This window comes from Aspergillus novofumigatus (assembly GCF_002847465.1).
Source record: "Aspergillus novofumigatus IBT 16806 chromosome Unknown P174scaffold_6, whole genome shotgun sequence".
Lineage (NCBI taxonomy): Eukaryota > Fungi > Ascomycota > Eurotiomycetes > Eurotiales > Aspergillaceae > Aspergillus > Aspergillus novofumigatus.
The window spans coordinates 1,913,319-1,929,134 of NW_020194279.1; the positions used below are offsets into that span (position 1 = coordinate 1,913,319).

The window sequence follows — 15,816 nt, forward strand, 5'->3', positions numbered from 1 at the left end:
TAGGTATCACCATCAGGCTATCATCAGGTCTTGTCCCTGCTTGAATAGCTCCACCAAATACTGTAATTGTCCTAGGAGCCTTGGGTACCTGGATCATTCTGCTGATCTGTTCTTTAAGGTACTTCTTCCCCCTCCTCTTCTTCATCCTCGTCTATCTGTCTATGTATCTACCCCTCGCTCGGCCGCCATCCCACGCCGACCGTTGTTTCCGATAAGCCTCCATTTAAACGACTCGATAACTGGCATAGAGACTGAATCTTGAAGGCTCTGGCTAGCTACCTAGTAAGTGTATCATCGTCACCATTTTATCCCACCGACCCTATTTTGCATTTGTCTGGAACCTGGGGGCGCGGTGGTGGGTTACCGTCATCCAAACATCCTGCTACCAGATCTCTCTCTCCCCTTCCGATCACTTCCTCTTATTTTGACTTGTCGCATCTTGCTGACCGTCCTGCAGTCTCGACTCCTCCCTCTCGAGTTACCCTTTCTGATCTATCTTCCTTTTTCCATCATTGCTTTTGCCTCCCTTTGCCTTATTTTTTTAGTCACCCTATTATTCTCATCTTTCCCCCTGGTCGTCGCGGCTCCATCCGTTCCTTGTAGGTACTTCAGCCGCTTACTACATTTCGCCTCCTCAGCTTCTTCCTCTTTTGATCATTAATACCTAATCTATTCTTCGCTTTCAGATAATCAAATATTGACTTCTTATTGTTCTTACTTAACGGACCGTGCATCTAAGGCGAGGAATCCGCGCCCAGTCTCCCATTTCCTGGATCAGTTTCATCGGCTTTCCGAGCTGTCTTAAACAAACCCACAACCAAAGGACTCGAAACCGCACGAGCGGTTCAGCTTGGGAAAGTTGATCGACCGAGTCCACCAAACTTCCTTCTGAGCTCCTTGCCCCAACCCGCCCTTTCCTCCATCTTCCTTATCCTCTCTTTCCCGTCATCTTCATCCTCCTCATCGGTATATACTTCTTTTACCTTCCTTTGGTCCATCTTCGAGAGATGCTACCGCTCAACGGATGACTGCGCCTCTCTCGTACAAACTCACTACCCTTGCTTCGTCATCCTCGTCAGGTACTCGGATAGACGGGCATCTTCCACATTCCTCCTACATTCCAGGCTCCCCTCTTTTGAGCTAGCAATTCAGTACGTAGCGGCTCTTTTCTTGTTCTCCTCCCCCTCCTTCCCTTGTATGTGGACCCGGTGGGCAAAAAAAAGTCATACCCCTCTTGGACACCGTCCCCTTTGGCCGAGATTGACACACTCGTCGTTACATCTTTGCGACGGCGATGAATTTGCTGACATTTGTATGCGCAACCTACCCAGTCGCCATTACGCGCTATAGTTACTGCGCCATTTAACCGTTCTCATCGAATCCTCGCGTTCTTTTTATATCAAATACTACGTCTTATAATCGTGGGAGGATAAGATTTCGTCAGAGCTCGTTTTCTCTTCCTAGGGCGGAAGCCACACCGTCGCCGACCTCTTCGTCGCCGTCAACATGACTTCCTTCTTACCAGTAAATAATACGTCTTCACCGCAAACTCGGGCCATGGAGGAGGCAGCAACTCCAACCACACCTCGACCCCATACGAATGTGTCAGCTACAGAAGAGCACAGGTCGCGAACTATGAACAGTGGCACAGAAGACGCAACTCCGCGCAACGTGCATAAGATCCAAGACGACTCGGCTTCTCGAACAAAACCGTCATTAGGACACAATGGAACTTCGCATGGGGAATCCGATGCAGACCGTGATGGCTCCGATCATGAGTCCGACGCCGGAGGCAACGCCCCTCCATCAAAGAAGAAAAAAGGGCAACGGTTCTATTGCACAGATTTCCCGCCATGCAACTTGAGTTTTACCAGAAGCGAGCATCTTGCCAGACACATCAGGAAGCACACTGGGGAGCGTCCGTTTCAATGTCACTGTTCCAGGCGGTTTTCACGCCTTGATAACCTTCGTCAACATGCGCAGACCGTGCATGTGAACGAGGAGATTCCTGGGGATTCGCTTGCAGCTACTGGAACACGTTTCCAACGGCAGATTCGCACCGACAGGGTCCGTCCTCAAGGTCGAGCTAGAGCCGGCACGGGGGGTAGTCAGGGAACGCATAGTCGGGGCCACAGCAGAAATCTCTCGACTTCGAGTATCGCGTCGACGGCATCAACGTACAGTCAACCTCCGGAGCTTCGCCGTCGACCGCCGCCATTAATCATGGCCAATGATGGGAGCGCCAGGGCTCGTCTTAGTCTGGATACGATGGCAGATATCCCCACAACTCCACCAGGCCAAGTGCGCGGCATCCCAGGACCTACCGTTGTAGTTGGCTCCCCTTACACACCTTCTCATCATCTTTTTGCTGCTGGTGGCAACGGAAGTCCTCACTTAGCTTCGGCGAGGCCCTCCGCCGCCCACATGTCGGGATTCTGGGACGGCAAGACGGCAGCTCGTCGTCTCTCAGTGCCCACCAGTGCGAATCCCTTCTCGTCTCAACAACCGAACAATTATCCTCCCAGCCTTGTCGGGTCGGCAACTCCTACAACGGCAGCATATCCGCCGCCGGGCGGAGTTTTTGCAAGCCCAGTCAGCTCCACTCATTCGTTTTCGAGAGAAGAAAATGCGTACAGTGCTGCTGATGCCGACCTGCGGAGACGGACCTGGCATCCTTCAACTCACTTTGCACTTCCCAGACCTGCCACCAGTGGATTGTCCCATTACCAAACTCCTGATACCGTTGACGCACCGGTCAGCGCAAGTGGCGCGACAGAACAGCCCCCAGATTGCCGGGAATCGAAAGTTTCGACAAGGTTGTGTTACACCAGCGGCCTCTGACTCCCCCCGTCCGAAGGCCTAGTCCGATGCAGATTGACAGCCACAGCAAGCCATCGCCGAGTTATGCTTTAGGAGGAGGTTTCAATTATTCGCAGCCCGCGAACCGACCGGCCCCTCCGATATCTGGGCCCGGTCATCGCCGCGGTCATGTCTCCTGGGATATGTCACTACATACCAATCTCACAGGACTGCATATCAGGGACAAGCCTCTTCCCAGAGACGCATCACACTGGAGTCAGCAGACGATTGCAGAGCTACAGAATGTGTCGTCCCGGCCGTCTTCGTCGTATCAACAACAAGTTCAGGAGTCGCGGGGAATTACTGGGCATTCTCCGTATGAGAAGATGCAGGGGTGGTATGGCAGCCATACCTCGGGTTCCCAGGCGACGCGGACATCTCCTGAAGACTCGAGTAGCAGTGAAGGCGTTCACACACCCTCTACAGCATCACTCGAGTACCACCCAGCCATTGTGCACAACAACGGCTACATCGAGTCCCATCCACCTTCCATGACCTGCGATACATCTCACTCAGTACGCCCCCGTTTCCTGGACATTCGATGATCGGCCACAGTCGCTAATGTACAATACAGGCTTGCCCCCCGCTCTCGCAGTTTCCTGATGGCTATCAGCACAATGTGAAACCCGATCCACGACCGGATTTCTATCACAATGCGTCCGCACGGGACTCTGGGATGGGAAGGCTCGAGGCACTTGTTGCAGTCGCCACGAGCGAAAATAAAAATACTGCAAAGTTATACGGATGAAGACCGTCCACAGCTTTCGTATGTTATCCGGCCAGATAGGGTCTACTTTGATGTCGCGACTATGTCTCCCTCGGTTTATCCTTGAAATATTTGACCATCCTGCCGATTTAACCCGAATATTTTGAACTTTGCACTTTTGCACCTACGGATCCGTATCAACGCGGAGACGTTTATGAAGTGACGACTGATGATTCATGCATGGGTTTTTTTGTCTTTGAATTTGATCGCTGTGGAGGCCTGCTCTTTCAGATAGCAAGGACTCGTTCGGGTATTCTCGAGTGATCTGTAGCTTGCGGTGATGTTGTTTTTGCATGTTCCGGCGTTGATTGGGGGATAGTGTGTTCTCTATGGCATGAAGATACCCTCGGCCTCGATCTCGGATATAGCTACTATGAAAGCGGGGGTTTTCCTACTCGGGTCGCGGTGGAATTTCACCTACTGAATTGTTTGATATACTTTATCTTCTGTCACTGCACTCCTGTGATACGATTCGATTCTGTTTTAGTATATTTGTTGTGCGTCTATAAGAGACTGGGTATAGCCATTGCAATCTTGCAATCTGAGCGGGATAAACTATTTTTAATGAAACTGTTACTAAATCGGATGATGTGCCATGTCCTGTTGGCTGGGCATGAGCTCACGGATACATGACGTCTACCCCACATGTTACACTCGACGACGTCAAAACCACAAGTACCAAGCGGGTAGGGGTACATTTTCTGGCCATCCCTATGAGACGCTCTCCGTAAGATGATCATCAGGTGACGTCGATGGCAAGGTATTCTCATCGTGGTGCACATTACCCCAGATGCAATAGATATCAGTATAGACACCGAACTATCAACAGTGGCTGATTAACTCTGACCGCATGAAGATAACTCTAGCCAATTAATCACCTAGCTACCACCGAGATGGCATTGAATTTAATTAAAATTCAAAGAAAAAGGGAAAAGTATTCGAATTGGAGAGGAGTACGGGGTGCAGGACTGTGAGCTGACAGTAAGCTAGAGACCTAGCTAAGGTAGTATCTCGTCGACAACGTCATAGGCAGCCCAGCCCAGCCAGCCCAGCCAGCCCAGTGACCATGGCCATTTCTCCGCCCATACTTCACTCCCTGACCTTGGTTGCTAGCTCTCTTGCGTTTCTTTTGCCTCTTATTTACTTCAAGTCTCTTCTTTCTCTTTGACTGGAAAGCTATTCCACAACAAGAATACCTCTATACTCGGATTCCAACTCAACTGAAGACACATCCTCAATTCACACTCACCCACCATGTCCAAGAGCCGTACACCCATGTACCTTGGCCTGGCCGCTGCTGGCGGTCTAGGTTACTACATGTATCGGGCCGGCGGGAATCCCCAGGTCGCGAAGAAGGAGATGGAGAGTGAGTTTCCTCTTTAGGAGGTTCTGGGTGATAGTATATGCGTAGGTTCGCTAATGACTGTTGCTTCCAGTCGACGCCCACAAAGCCAGAGCAAAGATCCCCCGCGGCTCAGAAGCCGCCAGAGTCGGCGAGGAATTCGGCAAGGAGGCGAATGCCACTGGTGACGAGGCGGTAAGCTCACTAGCTACATGAAACTAGTACCGAGCGACTAGAGATGCTGATGTGTTATCGGTAGATCAACAACGCCCGCACCAAGGCCAAGGTGGACGAGCGCATCCCCGAGATCGCCCAGAATGGCAAGCACAAGCTTGACTCGCTGCGTTACCAGGCGGCGGATAAAGTCCGTGCTGGAGTTGACGAGGTGGACAAGAAGGTTGATCAGTTTGATCGCACGGTTGAGAAGAAGGCGGGTGAGGCGAAGGGGACTTTGTCGGGTTGGTTTGGAGGGAAGTAAGCTAGTCTTCGCTTACCTGCTTCGCCTAAGGTACTTTGGGCTTGCAGTGATGCATTCAAGTTGGATTTCGAATGGGGTCTGGCTCAGACCTGGGATGACGTTACGATTTGGGAGATGGGAATGATGTACTCCGTACTCTCCGTACTTTGATGGATAATCACTTTGTCGGTTGCAGCAGCAAACTTGATATAATGAACTTTATGATAACTTGCATCTCCGATTAGACGAGAATGGGGGTCGTTCGATAAGAGAGATAGGCTTGGATAAGATTGGTGATCTGCATGCTCGCGTGGAATGTGACATTCCATGTTGGTATTACTGTAGTGATCGAGTGGATGCCGTTGTATGGATGCTATGATTTTGCACCGCAAGTGAATTTGTCTTCGAAAACTACATATATCTTGTGTTCCAGTATCAACAGATCAATCTTGAATGAAAATAAGCAGGACAGAATTATCCCCAGTGATCTACGGAGTAATATAGCCGCATTCGGCACCGTCACGCTAACACGCGCCTCGACGCGTTCGCGCTCCGCTAAGAAAAACTAACCGTCAGCGATCTCCATCGTCAAGTCCCCTTCGACCCATACACAGAGCTATATTCAATTGGAAACACCCCACTGGTAGTTTACTATTTTGCATACCTACCTTACCTTCCTAATATTTACATATGCTCCTACCTTACTATCATATATTTTAATCCCACCGTTAGTACAAGGGAAACCGCGATGCCGCGCACCTCCTCAAGACAGACCCGCCTTCCCCGAGGGCAGGTCGGCATCCAGAGCTTCGCAAGAGCGACCAAACCAGGCTCCTCAACGCTGCAAGACACCAAACAAGCAGCTGCTGCCCAGCTCCCCGTCTCGCCTTCCAAGAAGAGGAAACTCAATGAGCTTGAAAATGTCGACTGCACCGCAGGAGAGCCCAGCCAGACCACCATCCCGGAAGAAGCAGGCACGCCTTCCAAAACCCTTCGTTTCAGCCAATTGTCTGTCTCTACGCCCCGGAGCGGTCACTATGCGTGTTCGAAACCTGAGGCGTCGCCTGCGCCTGCGCCGCCTTCCTCCCCTTCGAAGCGTGGCGGTACCAGAGCCAAACGTTCCAGCTGTCCGATTGTCGTGGAGCGTCCGGCTTGTGTGGAGGAATTCTTGGGGCTGCATTCGGCGTTTCTGAAGGCGCTGGCGATTCACTCTGCGCATAACGGGGCAACGACTGCGGCGGATCTACGAGAGTTTCTTCATGCGGTCGAGCGAGTGTGGAAGAAACGGAAGGTTGTGGTTAAGGATCTACAGCGGTTGATATGGGCTTGGGAGCAGGGAGAAGAGGGCAACGGTCCGAAGTACAGGCTTGCGAATTACGGGCTTGGAAAGGTGTGTTTGGAGCGGGTGGCTGTCAATAGAGAACGGGTGGACCGGTTCGATGAAAAGGAATTACACGAGCGGTTCGAGCGGGTTGTGGACCTGCTGTGGGAGAAGGCTGTGGATGCGGTTAATGGTGACGAGAGCCGGGTGGATTTCTTCGAGACGCTGGGCGTTTCCCCCGTGCACGAGTCTCTTACTCCGTTCACGGCATTTCGAAAGGGCCAGCAGCGGCTGCAGGATTTGAAGGGCGGAGTTATCAAGTTGAAGACGGAGAAGCTGCGAGCTGATTCGCAGCCTGAGGTCCCGGCCAAGCCGCTGGATGCGACGACCACACGCCGGAAGGGGCTTCTAGAGCGGATCAAGAGCAAGGAACTGCTCCAGTCCAAGCTGCCGCCCCCGCCGTCGAAGGAAACGCTGCTTCGGCGCGCGGCTGCTGAACGCGCTGAGGAAGTCGTCGCCGTTTTGGCCTTGCTTCGGCCAGTTGGCTATGTGGGCAGCGGGCCGAAAGCTGTTTTGGCTGCCCAGAAGAAACCGTTCCAGTTGGAGATGATTGTGCAGAATATTCAGGACTCTCTACGGAACCCAATATCACCAAGGGAGGTGGAAATGTGTGTGGAACTTTTGGCTCGACCGGACATTGCTGGACAATGGATTGAAGTCATTGCCGTGAATCAAATTAAGTCAGTGGTCCTAAAGTCTTGTGCCAGTGTTCACCCCAAGGAGATCAGTGCCAAGGTCAGCAATCTGGAATTGGAGTAGATGATGATTCTCCATATGAACCTTCTGATCTCTTTCTTTTTGGATGTTTTGTGTCATTGTTTGATACCACCGAAGGCATACCTGCGTGTCCAGCATTACTTTGCATTATGAGCGAGCATCATGTACATTAGCGCTGCATCTGCTACCTGCATACATATCCTCCAGAGTCTACTATAATAATGGATACATACATTCAGAGCAAAACTGTTAATTATGCTTTGTAGCGTCTGTTGTATTTGATTGGCCCAAAACCACTTCAACGCGAGACGCGCATTCACGTGACCGCGTTGCCACAAGTCACGTCTGCCGCAGCACTAGGTACTTTTATCAGTCGTCAACAGAACAGAGACGCTTTGAATTGACAAAGAGCTAGCTTCCCGACTGTCCTTTCATTGTATCGGACAACGCTAGCACAATGTCGTCTCGACCTGATCTCAAGGTAGTCACTCCGCGCTTTTATGTCAACCTATTATACGGCTAACAACTCCCAGGTCGACGATGAAGTCGGCTTCATACGCTTCTACCGTTCCCTCTCGGCCAACGGCAACGATGAGACAATCCGAGTCTTCGACCGCGGCGACTGGTACTCTGCACATGGCGCCGAGGCCGAATATATCGCTCGGACAGTCTACAAAACGACCTCCGTTCTCCGCAACCTGGGTCGTAGTGAGACGGGCGGGCTGCCGTCCGTGACCATGAGCGTGACCGTGTTCCGGAATTTCCTGCGGGAAGCACTCTTGAAGCTCAACAAACGGGTTGAAATCTGGGGCTCGAATGGGGCAGGCAGAGGTCACTGGAAGTTGATGAAACAAGCCAGTCCGGGAAACCTGCAGGACGTGGAAGAGGAGCTGGGCAGCGTGGGCGGGCTCGCCATGGAGTCGGCGCCGGTTATTCTGGCCGTGAAGATTTCCGCCAAGGCGTCAGAGGCGCGTGGTGTCGGGGTCTGCTTTGCGGATGCGAGTGTGCGGGAACTGGGTGTGAGCGAGTTCCTGGACAACGATATCTATTCGAACTTTGAGTCGTTGATTATTCAGCTTGGTGTCAAGGAGTGTCTGGTGCAGATGGATGCGAACAGGAAGGATGTGGAGCTGGGCAAGATCCGGGCTATCGCTGACAACTGTGGGATTGCTATCTCCGAGAGACCGGTGGCGGACTTTGGGGTAAAGGATATCGAGCAGGATCTCACTCGGCTGCTCAGGGACGAGCGCTCCGCGGCCACGTTGCCGCAGACGGAGCTGAAGCTCGCGATGGGCTCTGCGTCGGCCCTGATCAAGTATCTGGGTGTCATGTCCGACCCGAGCAATTTCGGGCAGTATCAGCTCTACCAGCATGATTTGTCGCAGTTTATGAAGTTGGATGCCTCTGCCCTTCGGGCGTTGAATCTCATGCCTGGTCCGCGGGACGGATCGAGGACCATGAGCTTGTTCGGTTTATTGAATCATTGCAAGACGCCTGTCGGTAGTCGCCTGCTGGCGCAATGGCTGAAGCAGCCTCTCATGGATCTCGCTGAAATTGAGAAGAGACAGCAGCTGGTTGAGGCTTTCGTTGAGAATACGGAGTTGAGACAAACGCTGCAGGAGGAGCATCTTCGCTCCATTCCGGATTTGTACAGGCTCGCGAAGCGGTTCCAGCGGAAGCAGGCCAACTTGGAAGATGTGGTACGAGTGTATCAGGTTGCGATTCGTCTGCCTGGCTTTGTCAGCTCGCTCGAGAATGTTATGGACGAGCAATACCAGACTCCATTGGAGACGGAGTACACCAGCAAACTGCGCAGCCACTCGGACAGCCTAGCCAAGTTGGAGGAAATGGTGGAGACTACGGTCGACCTGGCTGCGCTGGAGAACCACGAGTTCATCATCAAGCCAGAGTTTGATGACAGTCTGCGCATTATTCGGAAAAAGTTGGATAAGCTGCGACATGACATGGATGTGGAGCATCGCCGGGTGGCCAAGAACCTGGATCAGGAGGTAGACAAGAAGCTGTTTTTGGAAAACCACCGTGTGCATGGCTGGTGCTTCCGTCTGACTCGGAACGAGGCGGGCTGCATCAGAAACAAGAGAGAGTACCAGGAATGCTCGACCCAGAAGAACGGAGTGTACTTTACCACTTCCACAATGCAAGCTCTGCGCCGGGAGCACGATCAGCTCTCGTCTAATTACAACCGGACCCAGACAGGGTTGGTGAGCGAGGTGGTGAACGTGGCTGCGTCCTACTGTCCCGTGCTGGAACAGCTTGCTGGTGTTCTTGCCCATCTCGATGTCATTGTGAGCTTCGCCCATGCTGCTGTGCATGCTCCAACCGCATATGTCCGCCCCAAGATGCACCCGCGCGGCACGGGAAATACGATCCTCAAGGAGGCGCGGCATCCCTGCATGGAAATGCAGGACGACATCTCCTTCATCACCAACGACGTGTCCCTGATCCGTGATGAGTCCTCCTTCCTCATCATCACCGGTCCCAACATGGGCGGTAAATCGACCTACATCCGCCAAATCGGCGTTATTGCGCTCATGGCCCAGACGGGATGCTTCGTGCCCTGTTCCGAGGCTGAGTTGACAATCTTCGACTGCATTCTCGCCCGTGTCGGCGCAAGCGATTCGCAACTCAAGGGTGTCTCGACGTTCATGGCCGAGATGCTGGAGACGTCCAATATCCTCAAGTCTGCGACCTCAGAGTCCCTCATCATCATCGACGAGCTGGGCCGCGGCACCAGCACCTACGACGGCTTCGGCTTGGCTTGGGCTATCTCCGAGCACATTGTCACCGAGATCCGCTGCTTCGGGCTCTTCGCAACGCATTTCCACGAGCTCACAGCCCTCGCGGATCGATACCCTAAATCCGTCAAAAACCTGCACGTGGTGGCCTTCATCGGAGACGGCATTAATGAGAACTCAGGAGACGAAAAGTCCAAAAAGCAGCAGGTGACTCTGCTTTACCGCGTCGAGCCCGGTATCTGCGACCAATCCTTCGGTATCCACGTTGCGGAGCTGGTTCGGTTCCCGGAGAAGGTGGTCAATATGGCCCGGCAGAAAGCCGAGGAGCTCGAGGATTTTACGTCTGCAGAGGCCCAGGCGCAGCAGGCTAGCGTGTCTATGGACGGGTATTCTCAGGAAGAGGTGGAGGAGGGCAGCGCGCTGCTCAAGGGGATGCTGTTGAAGTGGAAGGCGGAGATTGAGTCGTCTGACAAAAAGTTGACTTTGGAGGAAAAGAGGCAGATCATGCGCGATCTGGTCAATGCTGATGAGAAACTCCGGGCAAACAAGGCCTTCCAGGGTATCAAGGCTTTGTGATGGTCTTCATATAGCTACTTTGAAGTTTCGGGTATAGCGTAAGGCGTTGGGTGTGTATACAAGGGTCAAAGTCAAATGGCTAGATGTACCGGTTTACAATGATATAATTCTGTTCTTAGTCTTTGAGATGTCGCTACCCTGGTATACTATTTTAGGCCATATGGCACGATCACCGCTATATGGCAATACTGTCTACAAAAGTGCCCAAGCATCAGGATAGTCGACTAAGAGATTGCGGTTTTCAATCATCAAATGGCCATGACTCTTCCCATTGCAATTCTCTCCGCTTCAGAATGAGCGAGCCGATCAATCATCTCCGTCTTTGCTTGTTTCAGAAGCCTTTTTGCATCGTCATACTGCTCTGGCCGTACAACACCTTTATCAGGCCATAGTTCACCTAACGAACTGTCTCAAGTCCCGCATTAACTTCGTTGCCCTAGTTGCACCAGACGCATCTTCGCTAACTGCTTCAGCCTCATCCGCCGAAAACTGCAAAGGAAACGGCGGATTGCCAGAGACTTGCACGCCTGGAAGACTCGACCATTCCTCTTTCAAGTTCGAGACAACGAAGTTGGTATAGCGCCTCCCCGGCTATAAGGAGATTTTGAGCAAGTAGCATCAACTCAGAACTTGTTGTCTGTCGGAATTCCATGGCTCTGAACAGTGTTTTGTTATTATTACAAGCCAGTCTTCAATCACAAGCTGAGAGTGACATTTTCAGATACAGGTTCTGGGCTTTGGCTTGCTCGGCAGGGCTGATCTCATGGAAATTCTCTGGAAATGCTAGTGGATCAAGGTCTGTGTCGACGGAGGGCCATCGTAATCAAGGAAATATGGCTGGCGCGCGTGGTCAAAAAGCGGTAATAGTTCGGTTGACTGCCAGTCTATATAATACCTAGCACTTCTGATAGTCTTTCTGGGTGGACAAAGATATTCTCGGCATGAAGTTCGGGGTGCCATAGATAGGCGGACGAGAGTGATTCATCTGTCAGTAGAAGAAATTTCACCAGGCGAAGATAGTTCTGAAGAGCAGCTATCTTTTTGGTCCAAGATGGACGATATGTCCCAGAGCCATATAGACAGGCAATCTCGCGAAGACCAACAGCCAACTTGTACTGTTCGACATCATTCCCTAGATGGCCATGTGAGCAGATACCTTATAAAACAGGCTAGAGAGCCTTACAAGGGGCCGCGATCAAAGTCCAGTACTATCCTACCATCATCGAGAAATTCCCGGCCTGTTGACGGATCAACAGCAACTAATCATCTTTAGCTACATGCCCATCATCTCTCACAAGTACATGCTGTGTAGGAATTAAACTAGAGAGATATAGCAAAAGACGCGCTTTGCACAATTTGCACAGCATTAGAAGGTTAGAGAACAGGAGATCTAGAGGAAGAGGAGAGGGATGCCTCCTCGTGCCACATAATAGGGGTAGCTGTTGACCAGCATTTCACAGCGAGGCCAGATATCTCCTCTATTGCATCTCGACTTCGTTGGCGAGGTAGCGAAGTAGCCAGAGTAGGAGAACAATAAGACTGAGTGAATCACATGACTCAACGAGCTCGACTTCTTAAAGCGGCAACTCCATCTATATGCATGTGTTAGTACCTTATGGAAAGATCAACAACTCGAATACTGGTAATTAATTAGATCTGATTCTGGTTAAGTTCGCCCTGGGAAATACACTGTGTTCATCGACGGACATCTATAGGCGTCCTTGCTGGGCCACACTGGTACTAGCCGATAAGCTGCAACTATACCTATTCTGGACCAGTTCTAGTACGCTCTCGGCTGCAGTCTGGCGCTTAGGTACTCCGTATCTCGGCCAGACGTGGGACTCTACACAAGCGAGCGCAACAATCCGCAACAACCAATACCTAACGAATCTCGGACAAAACAGTCTGCTATCTTGTCGCAAAGGACTGGCTCGACGCTCTTGCTCCTCCGCTACCAAAATTCACTCCAATCACCAATTCTCAACCTCCCCTCGGCGATGCGTGCGGACTAAATCGCAAAGGCGGAAACGCTAAACTCTGGATTCATGCACCCCTTTTCCATCCTCACTCTCGGTATCTTCGTAGCTGGCTATATCACCGCGCGGTGGGATCTTGTTACGCGGTTGTACGAACTGGCCATTTTTGCGTGGGATCACGGTGTCGTGGTAAGTGCGTCTCGGTTCGCGCAACCGCTCCTACTTAGAATTATGGCTGCCGAATACAGGACCACAAATGTGAAGACAATAGAGCTAATAACCCTTGTTCGTAGACACGAACAGCCAAAGGCTTTTTGTTGCTATCGGTCTTCTTCTTCCTCTTGGTCCTTCCGATCAACCATCTTGCGATAAAGGAAGCTGAATTGGTAAATGGTCCTATCCGATGTCAATTGCTGTTGAGGGATCGTATGCTGATGCTTTTTTTTTTTTTTCGTATGGTAGCACCCTCGCCCGCCGCATCTGGGTGTGTCCGCTCGCGAACAGCTACGCCGGCGAGGCTCTTTTTGATCCGGATCGAAGGATGACAACATGCTCATGGGCGATGGATTGCTACGGGTATTCTGGCCATACGACCTCCCTCGGTCCTCATCCCCGGGGGTGATTGTTGGATGGAGGAACTCTGAACTGGATCTGTTCGTCCTCACGGTGTTGGAAGATGTTGAGGTAAGTTAGCGTCCTGTCCCGAGTGGGCAGCTCGGCTTGGGGAGCTGGCGGTTGACTCGTGGGATAGCCTCGAAATGTCGACAATGCACTACGTGCTGGAATCCTCTTTCGCAACAGCCCTCACCCAATTGCGCGGATATTCACGCTCTGTGGAAGATCGACAATGCATGTTCTGGGATCAACTAATCCACAAGAACCGCCATCGGCATTTAACCCGGCCCATCTCTATGTGACAACGCATCCGTCGTCTAAAGTCCCTCGGATATATTGCCCGCCGGAGGCGAATATATCTGTTCAGGTTATCATGTTTCATCGTCCACATCCGACCAGGATGGAGTACATGTCCCTGGATCCGATTTCCCTTGCTCTGGGGGATAAAGTGTCCATCGCTGATAAACCAGAGGTTGTACCTTCGACCATCGATGCCGAAGAGGAGCGGGATAGAGCAGTGCGGAACAAGCTGGTCGAGAAGCTGAAATTACACACAGTCGTCAAACATATGCCTTCGCTTAAGGAGCAAGCACTGCCTCTCATCATCAACCAGGTCAATTGTGCTTATGAAATGGGAAGACTGATGGAAAAGAATAGTCATCTGATTGGAATCCGGGTTAAGCGGAGTATGAGCGTGGGAGAACGCGTGGTCGAGTCTGCCACAACTCTTTGGGACCTTTTTGTCCTCGGGGTCTCGTATGTGTTCTGGCAATGGATCTGGCCGGTGGCCACTCGTATTCTCATCATCGGCCTTGTCTTCCATCGTACGATTGCCGAGGTTGTTCTGCAGATACTTGAGTGGCGAGCTCGTCCTGATGCAGCTGCCCTGAAAGACATCTCGGCGACGGCTCAACAGGTTGACATTCGCCTCCAGCAGTTTTGCTACTGGCCGATACAGTACGTTAAGCTGCGCCAGAGGAAAGACGACTGGGAGAGTGTTACCACGAGTCATCCGGATTACATCCGTTTCTACAACAGCTTGTGGCTCGTTGCCAATGATGTGATCATCGGTATTGCGCTGGGATCATACATCATCGACAACGCCAATTGGGTGGCTTTCCAAATCAACAGTGTCCTCACTGGCTGGACAGTAGAAGGCTTGCAGCGGACTATATCGTGGTTGATGGACTGGCCGGCGGGCTTGAAGCTTAATAACGAGCTTGCTGCATTCTTGGGTGACCTCTTTCTCTGGGTCATTGAGAATTGGGCCGGTATGCATTTTTCTTCTACTAGACCTATTGTTATCTCTCGCTAATTTTTGGGGCAGCTTGCATTGCGAATCTGCAGCCTTACCTCCCGCATGTCATATACGTCGTTGGATGCTCGAGTTTCGCCGGAGCCAGCATGCCGATCGCCCTTTTTTCAGATCTCGTCTCCATTCTAACTGTGCATATCTACTCGTTCTATGTTGCGTCCGCCCGCATATTCAATTGGCAACTTACTATCATCATATCTCTCTTTCATCTCTTCCGCGGGAAGAAGCGCAACGTCCTTCGGCGTCGAATAGACTCGTGTGATTACGATCTTGACCAGCTTCTGCTCGGCACTATCCTCTTCACAGTTCTCTTCTTCCTTCTGCCGACCGTGATTGTATTTTATCTAACGTTTGCCTCTGCGAGAATGTTGATCATCTCGCTAAAAGCGGCACTTGACACATGTTTGGCTTTTCTCAACCATTTCCCTCTGTTTGCGTTGATGCTGCGCGTGAAGGATTCCCGACGGTTACCAGGTGTGTTGGTTTTGCTTATCTGCTTGATCCAGCAGTCACTGACTAAATGTGAGGTGGTATCCGTTTCGAACTACGCGAGGAACAGGACAGGTCTCTTCATCCTCGCTCCACTGTGCCTTTTATCCATCTCGAGGTATGTTCACCTGATTCGTCGTTCCATTAAGATTACTGTCAGAGTAAGTCCTGATTGAGATAGTCGATTCCACTCCCCCTCCGCGCCATGTTCGACCAATACTTCCAACTAGGTCATCGTCTTCGGAAACACTATCTTTCTCCGCGCGTGATATTTTGCCTCTTCACTGGCCGTTTTGTGCCTCCCATCCACCGCCGTAACCTGTACAGTATGCAGTACAGCATGCTCCCTGCGCATCGGGCAGGTATGGCAGAGGTGTGGTCTCTGTTGACCCAGCCCCGAAAGACAGGCAGCAGTAGCAGTGGCTCTTCTTCGATGGGAGGGGTCACGGCTACCAATGGGTTACTTAGGGTTCCATCGGGGTTTGGACAAGGAGACACCAGACGACGGGGCCACCGGTATTAATGCTTAATAATGTGAATAATATGTCATGACGTATATAATTAAGA

At 51.6% G+C, this 15,816-nt stretch overlaps 5 protein-coding genes across 5 annotated transcripts; all 5 read left to right on the forward strand.

Moving 5' to 3' along the window:
• Positions 1–1,506: 1,506 nt before the first annotated feature.
• P174DRAFT_462495 (putative C2H2 transcription factor) lies at positions 1,507–3,607 on the forward strand (the record flags this gene model as incomplete). The annotated part of the gene is made up of 3 exons (XM_024830130.1): positions 1,507–2,805; positions 2,832–3,374; positions 3,434–3,607. The coding sequence occupies 3 exons, from the start codon at positions 1,507–1,509 to the stop codon at positions 3,605–3,607; spliced, it is 2,016 nt and encodes a 671-aa protein (XP_024680595.1).
• Positions 3,608–4,845: 1,238 nt separating this feature from the next.
• P174DRAFT_444014 (uncharacterized protein) lies at positions 4,846–5,758 on the forward strand. Its single transcript, XM_024827976.1, has 3 exons — positions 4,846–4,991; positions 5,062–5,162; positions 5,227–5,758. Exons 1-3 carry the CDS (start codon positions 4,880–4,882, stop codon positions 5,443–5,445), a joined length of 432 nt encoding a protein of 143 aa, XP_024680596.1. The 5' UTR covers positions 4,846–4,879; the 3' UTR covers positions 5,446–5,758.
• A 286-nt stretch (positions 5,759–6,044) lies between these two features.
• On the forward strand, positions 6,045–7,731 carry P174DRAFT_444015 (DNA replication factor Cdt1 C-terminal domain-containing protein). Its single transcript, XM_024827977.1, has one exon. The coding sequence runs from the start codon at positions 6,173–6,175 to the stop codon at positions 7,562–7,564; it is 1,392 nt and encodes a 463-aa protein (XP_024680597.1). The 5' UTR covers positions 6,045–6,172; the 3' UTR covers positions 7,565–7,731.
• Positions 7,732–7,905: 174 nt separating this feature from the next.
• On the forward strand, positions 7,906–10,966 carry P174DRAFT_453246 (mismatch repair ATPase MSH2). Its single transcript, XM_024829139.1, has 2 exons — positions 7,906–8,003; positions 8,056–10,966. The coding sequence occupies exons 1-2, from the start codon at positions 7,980–7,982 to the stop codon at positions 10,852–10,854; spliced, it is 2,823 nt and encodes a 940-aa protein (XP_024680598.1). The 5' UTR covers positions 7,906–7,979; the 3' UTR covers positions 10,855–10,966.
• Positions 10,967–13,125: 2,159 nt separating this feature from the next.
• P174DRAFT_256649 (phosphatidylinositol N-acetylglucosaminyltransferase) lies at positions 13,126–15,799 on the forward strand. The gene is made up of 6 exons (XM_024821474.1): positions 13,126–13,216; positions 13,293–13,514; positions 13,582–14,716; positions 14,773–15,234; positions 15,288–15,367; positions 15,431–15,799. Exons 2-6 carry the CDS (start codon positions 13,380–13,382, stop codon positions 15,770–15,772), a joined length of 2,154 nt encoding a protein of 717 aa, XP_024680599.1. The 5' UTR covers positions 13,126–13,216; positions 13,293–13,379; the 3' UTR covers positions 15,773–15,799.
• The last annotated feature ends 17 nt before the right edge of the window (positions 15,800–15,816 follow it).

What these genes read in the sequence shown, in the direction of transcription:
- P174DRAFT_444014 (XM_024827976.1), top strand. Translation starts at nt 4,880, where the DNA reads ATGTCCAAGAGCCGTACACCCATGTACCTTGGCCTGGCCGCTGCTGGC. An exon ending in CGCGAAGAAGGAGATGGAGA is followed by an intron (nt 4,992 to 5,061) that starts GTGAGTTTCCTC and finishes TGTTGCTTCCAG; the next exon opens with TCGACGCCCACAAAGCCAGA. An exon ending in ATGCCACTGGTGACGAGGCG is followed by an intron (nt 5,163 to 5,226) that starts GTAAGCTCACTA and finishes TGTTATCGGTAG; the next exon opens with ATCAACAACGCCCGCACCAA.
- P174DRAFT_444015 (XM_024827977.1), top strand. Translation starts at nt 6,173, where the DNA reads ATGCCGCGCACCTCCTCAAGACAGACCCGCCTTCCCCGAGGGCAGGTC.
- P174DRAFT_453246 (XM_024829139.1), top strand. Translation starts at nt 7,980, where the DNA reads ATGTCGTCTCGACCTGATCTCAAG. An exon ending in CGTCTCGACCTGATCTCAAG is followed by an intron (nt 8,004 to 8,055) that starts GTAGTCACTCCG and finishes AACAACTCCCAG; the next exon opens with GTCGACGATGAAGTCGGCTT.
- P174DRAFT_256649 (XM_024821474.1), top strand. Translation starts at nt 13,380, where the DNA reads ATGCTCATGGGCGATGGATTGCTACGGGTATTCTGGCCATACGACCTC. An exon ending in CGGTGTTGGAAGATGTTGAG is followed by an intron (nt 13,515 to 13,581) that starts GTAAGTTAGCGT and finishes CTCGTGGGATAG; the next exon opens with CCTCGAAATGTCGACAATGC. An exon ending in GGTCATTGAGAATTGGGCCG is followed by an intron (nt 14,717 to 14,772) that starts GTATGCATTTTT and finishes TTTTTGGGGCAG; the next exon opens with CTTGCATTGCGAATCTGCAG.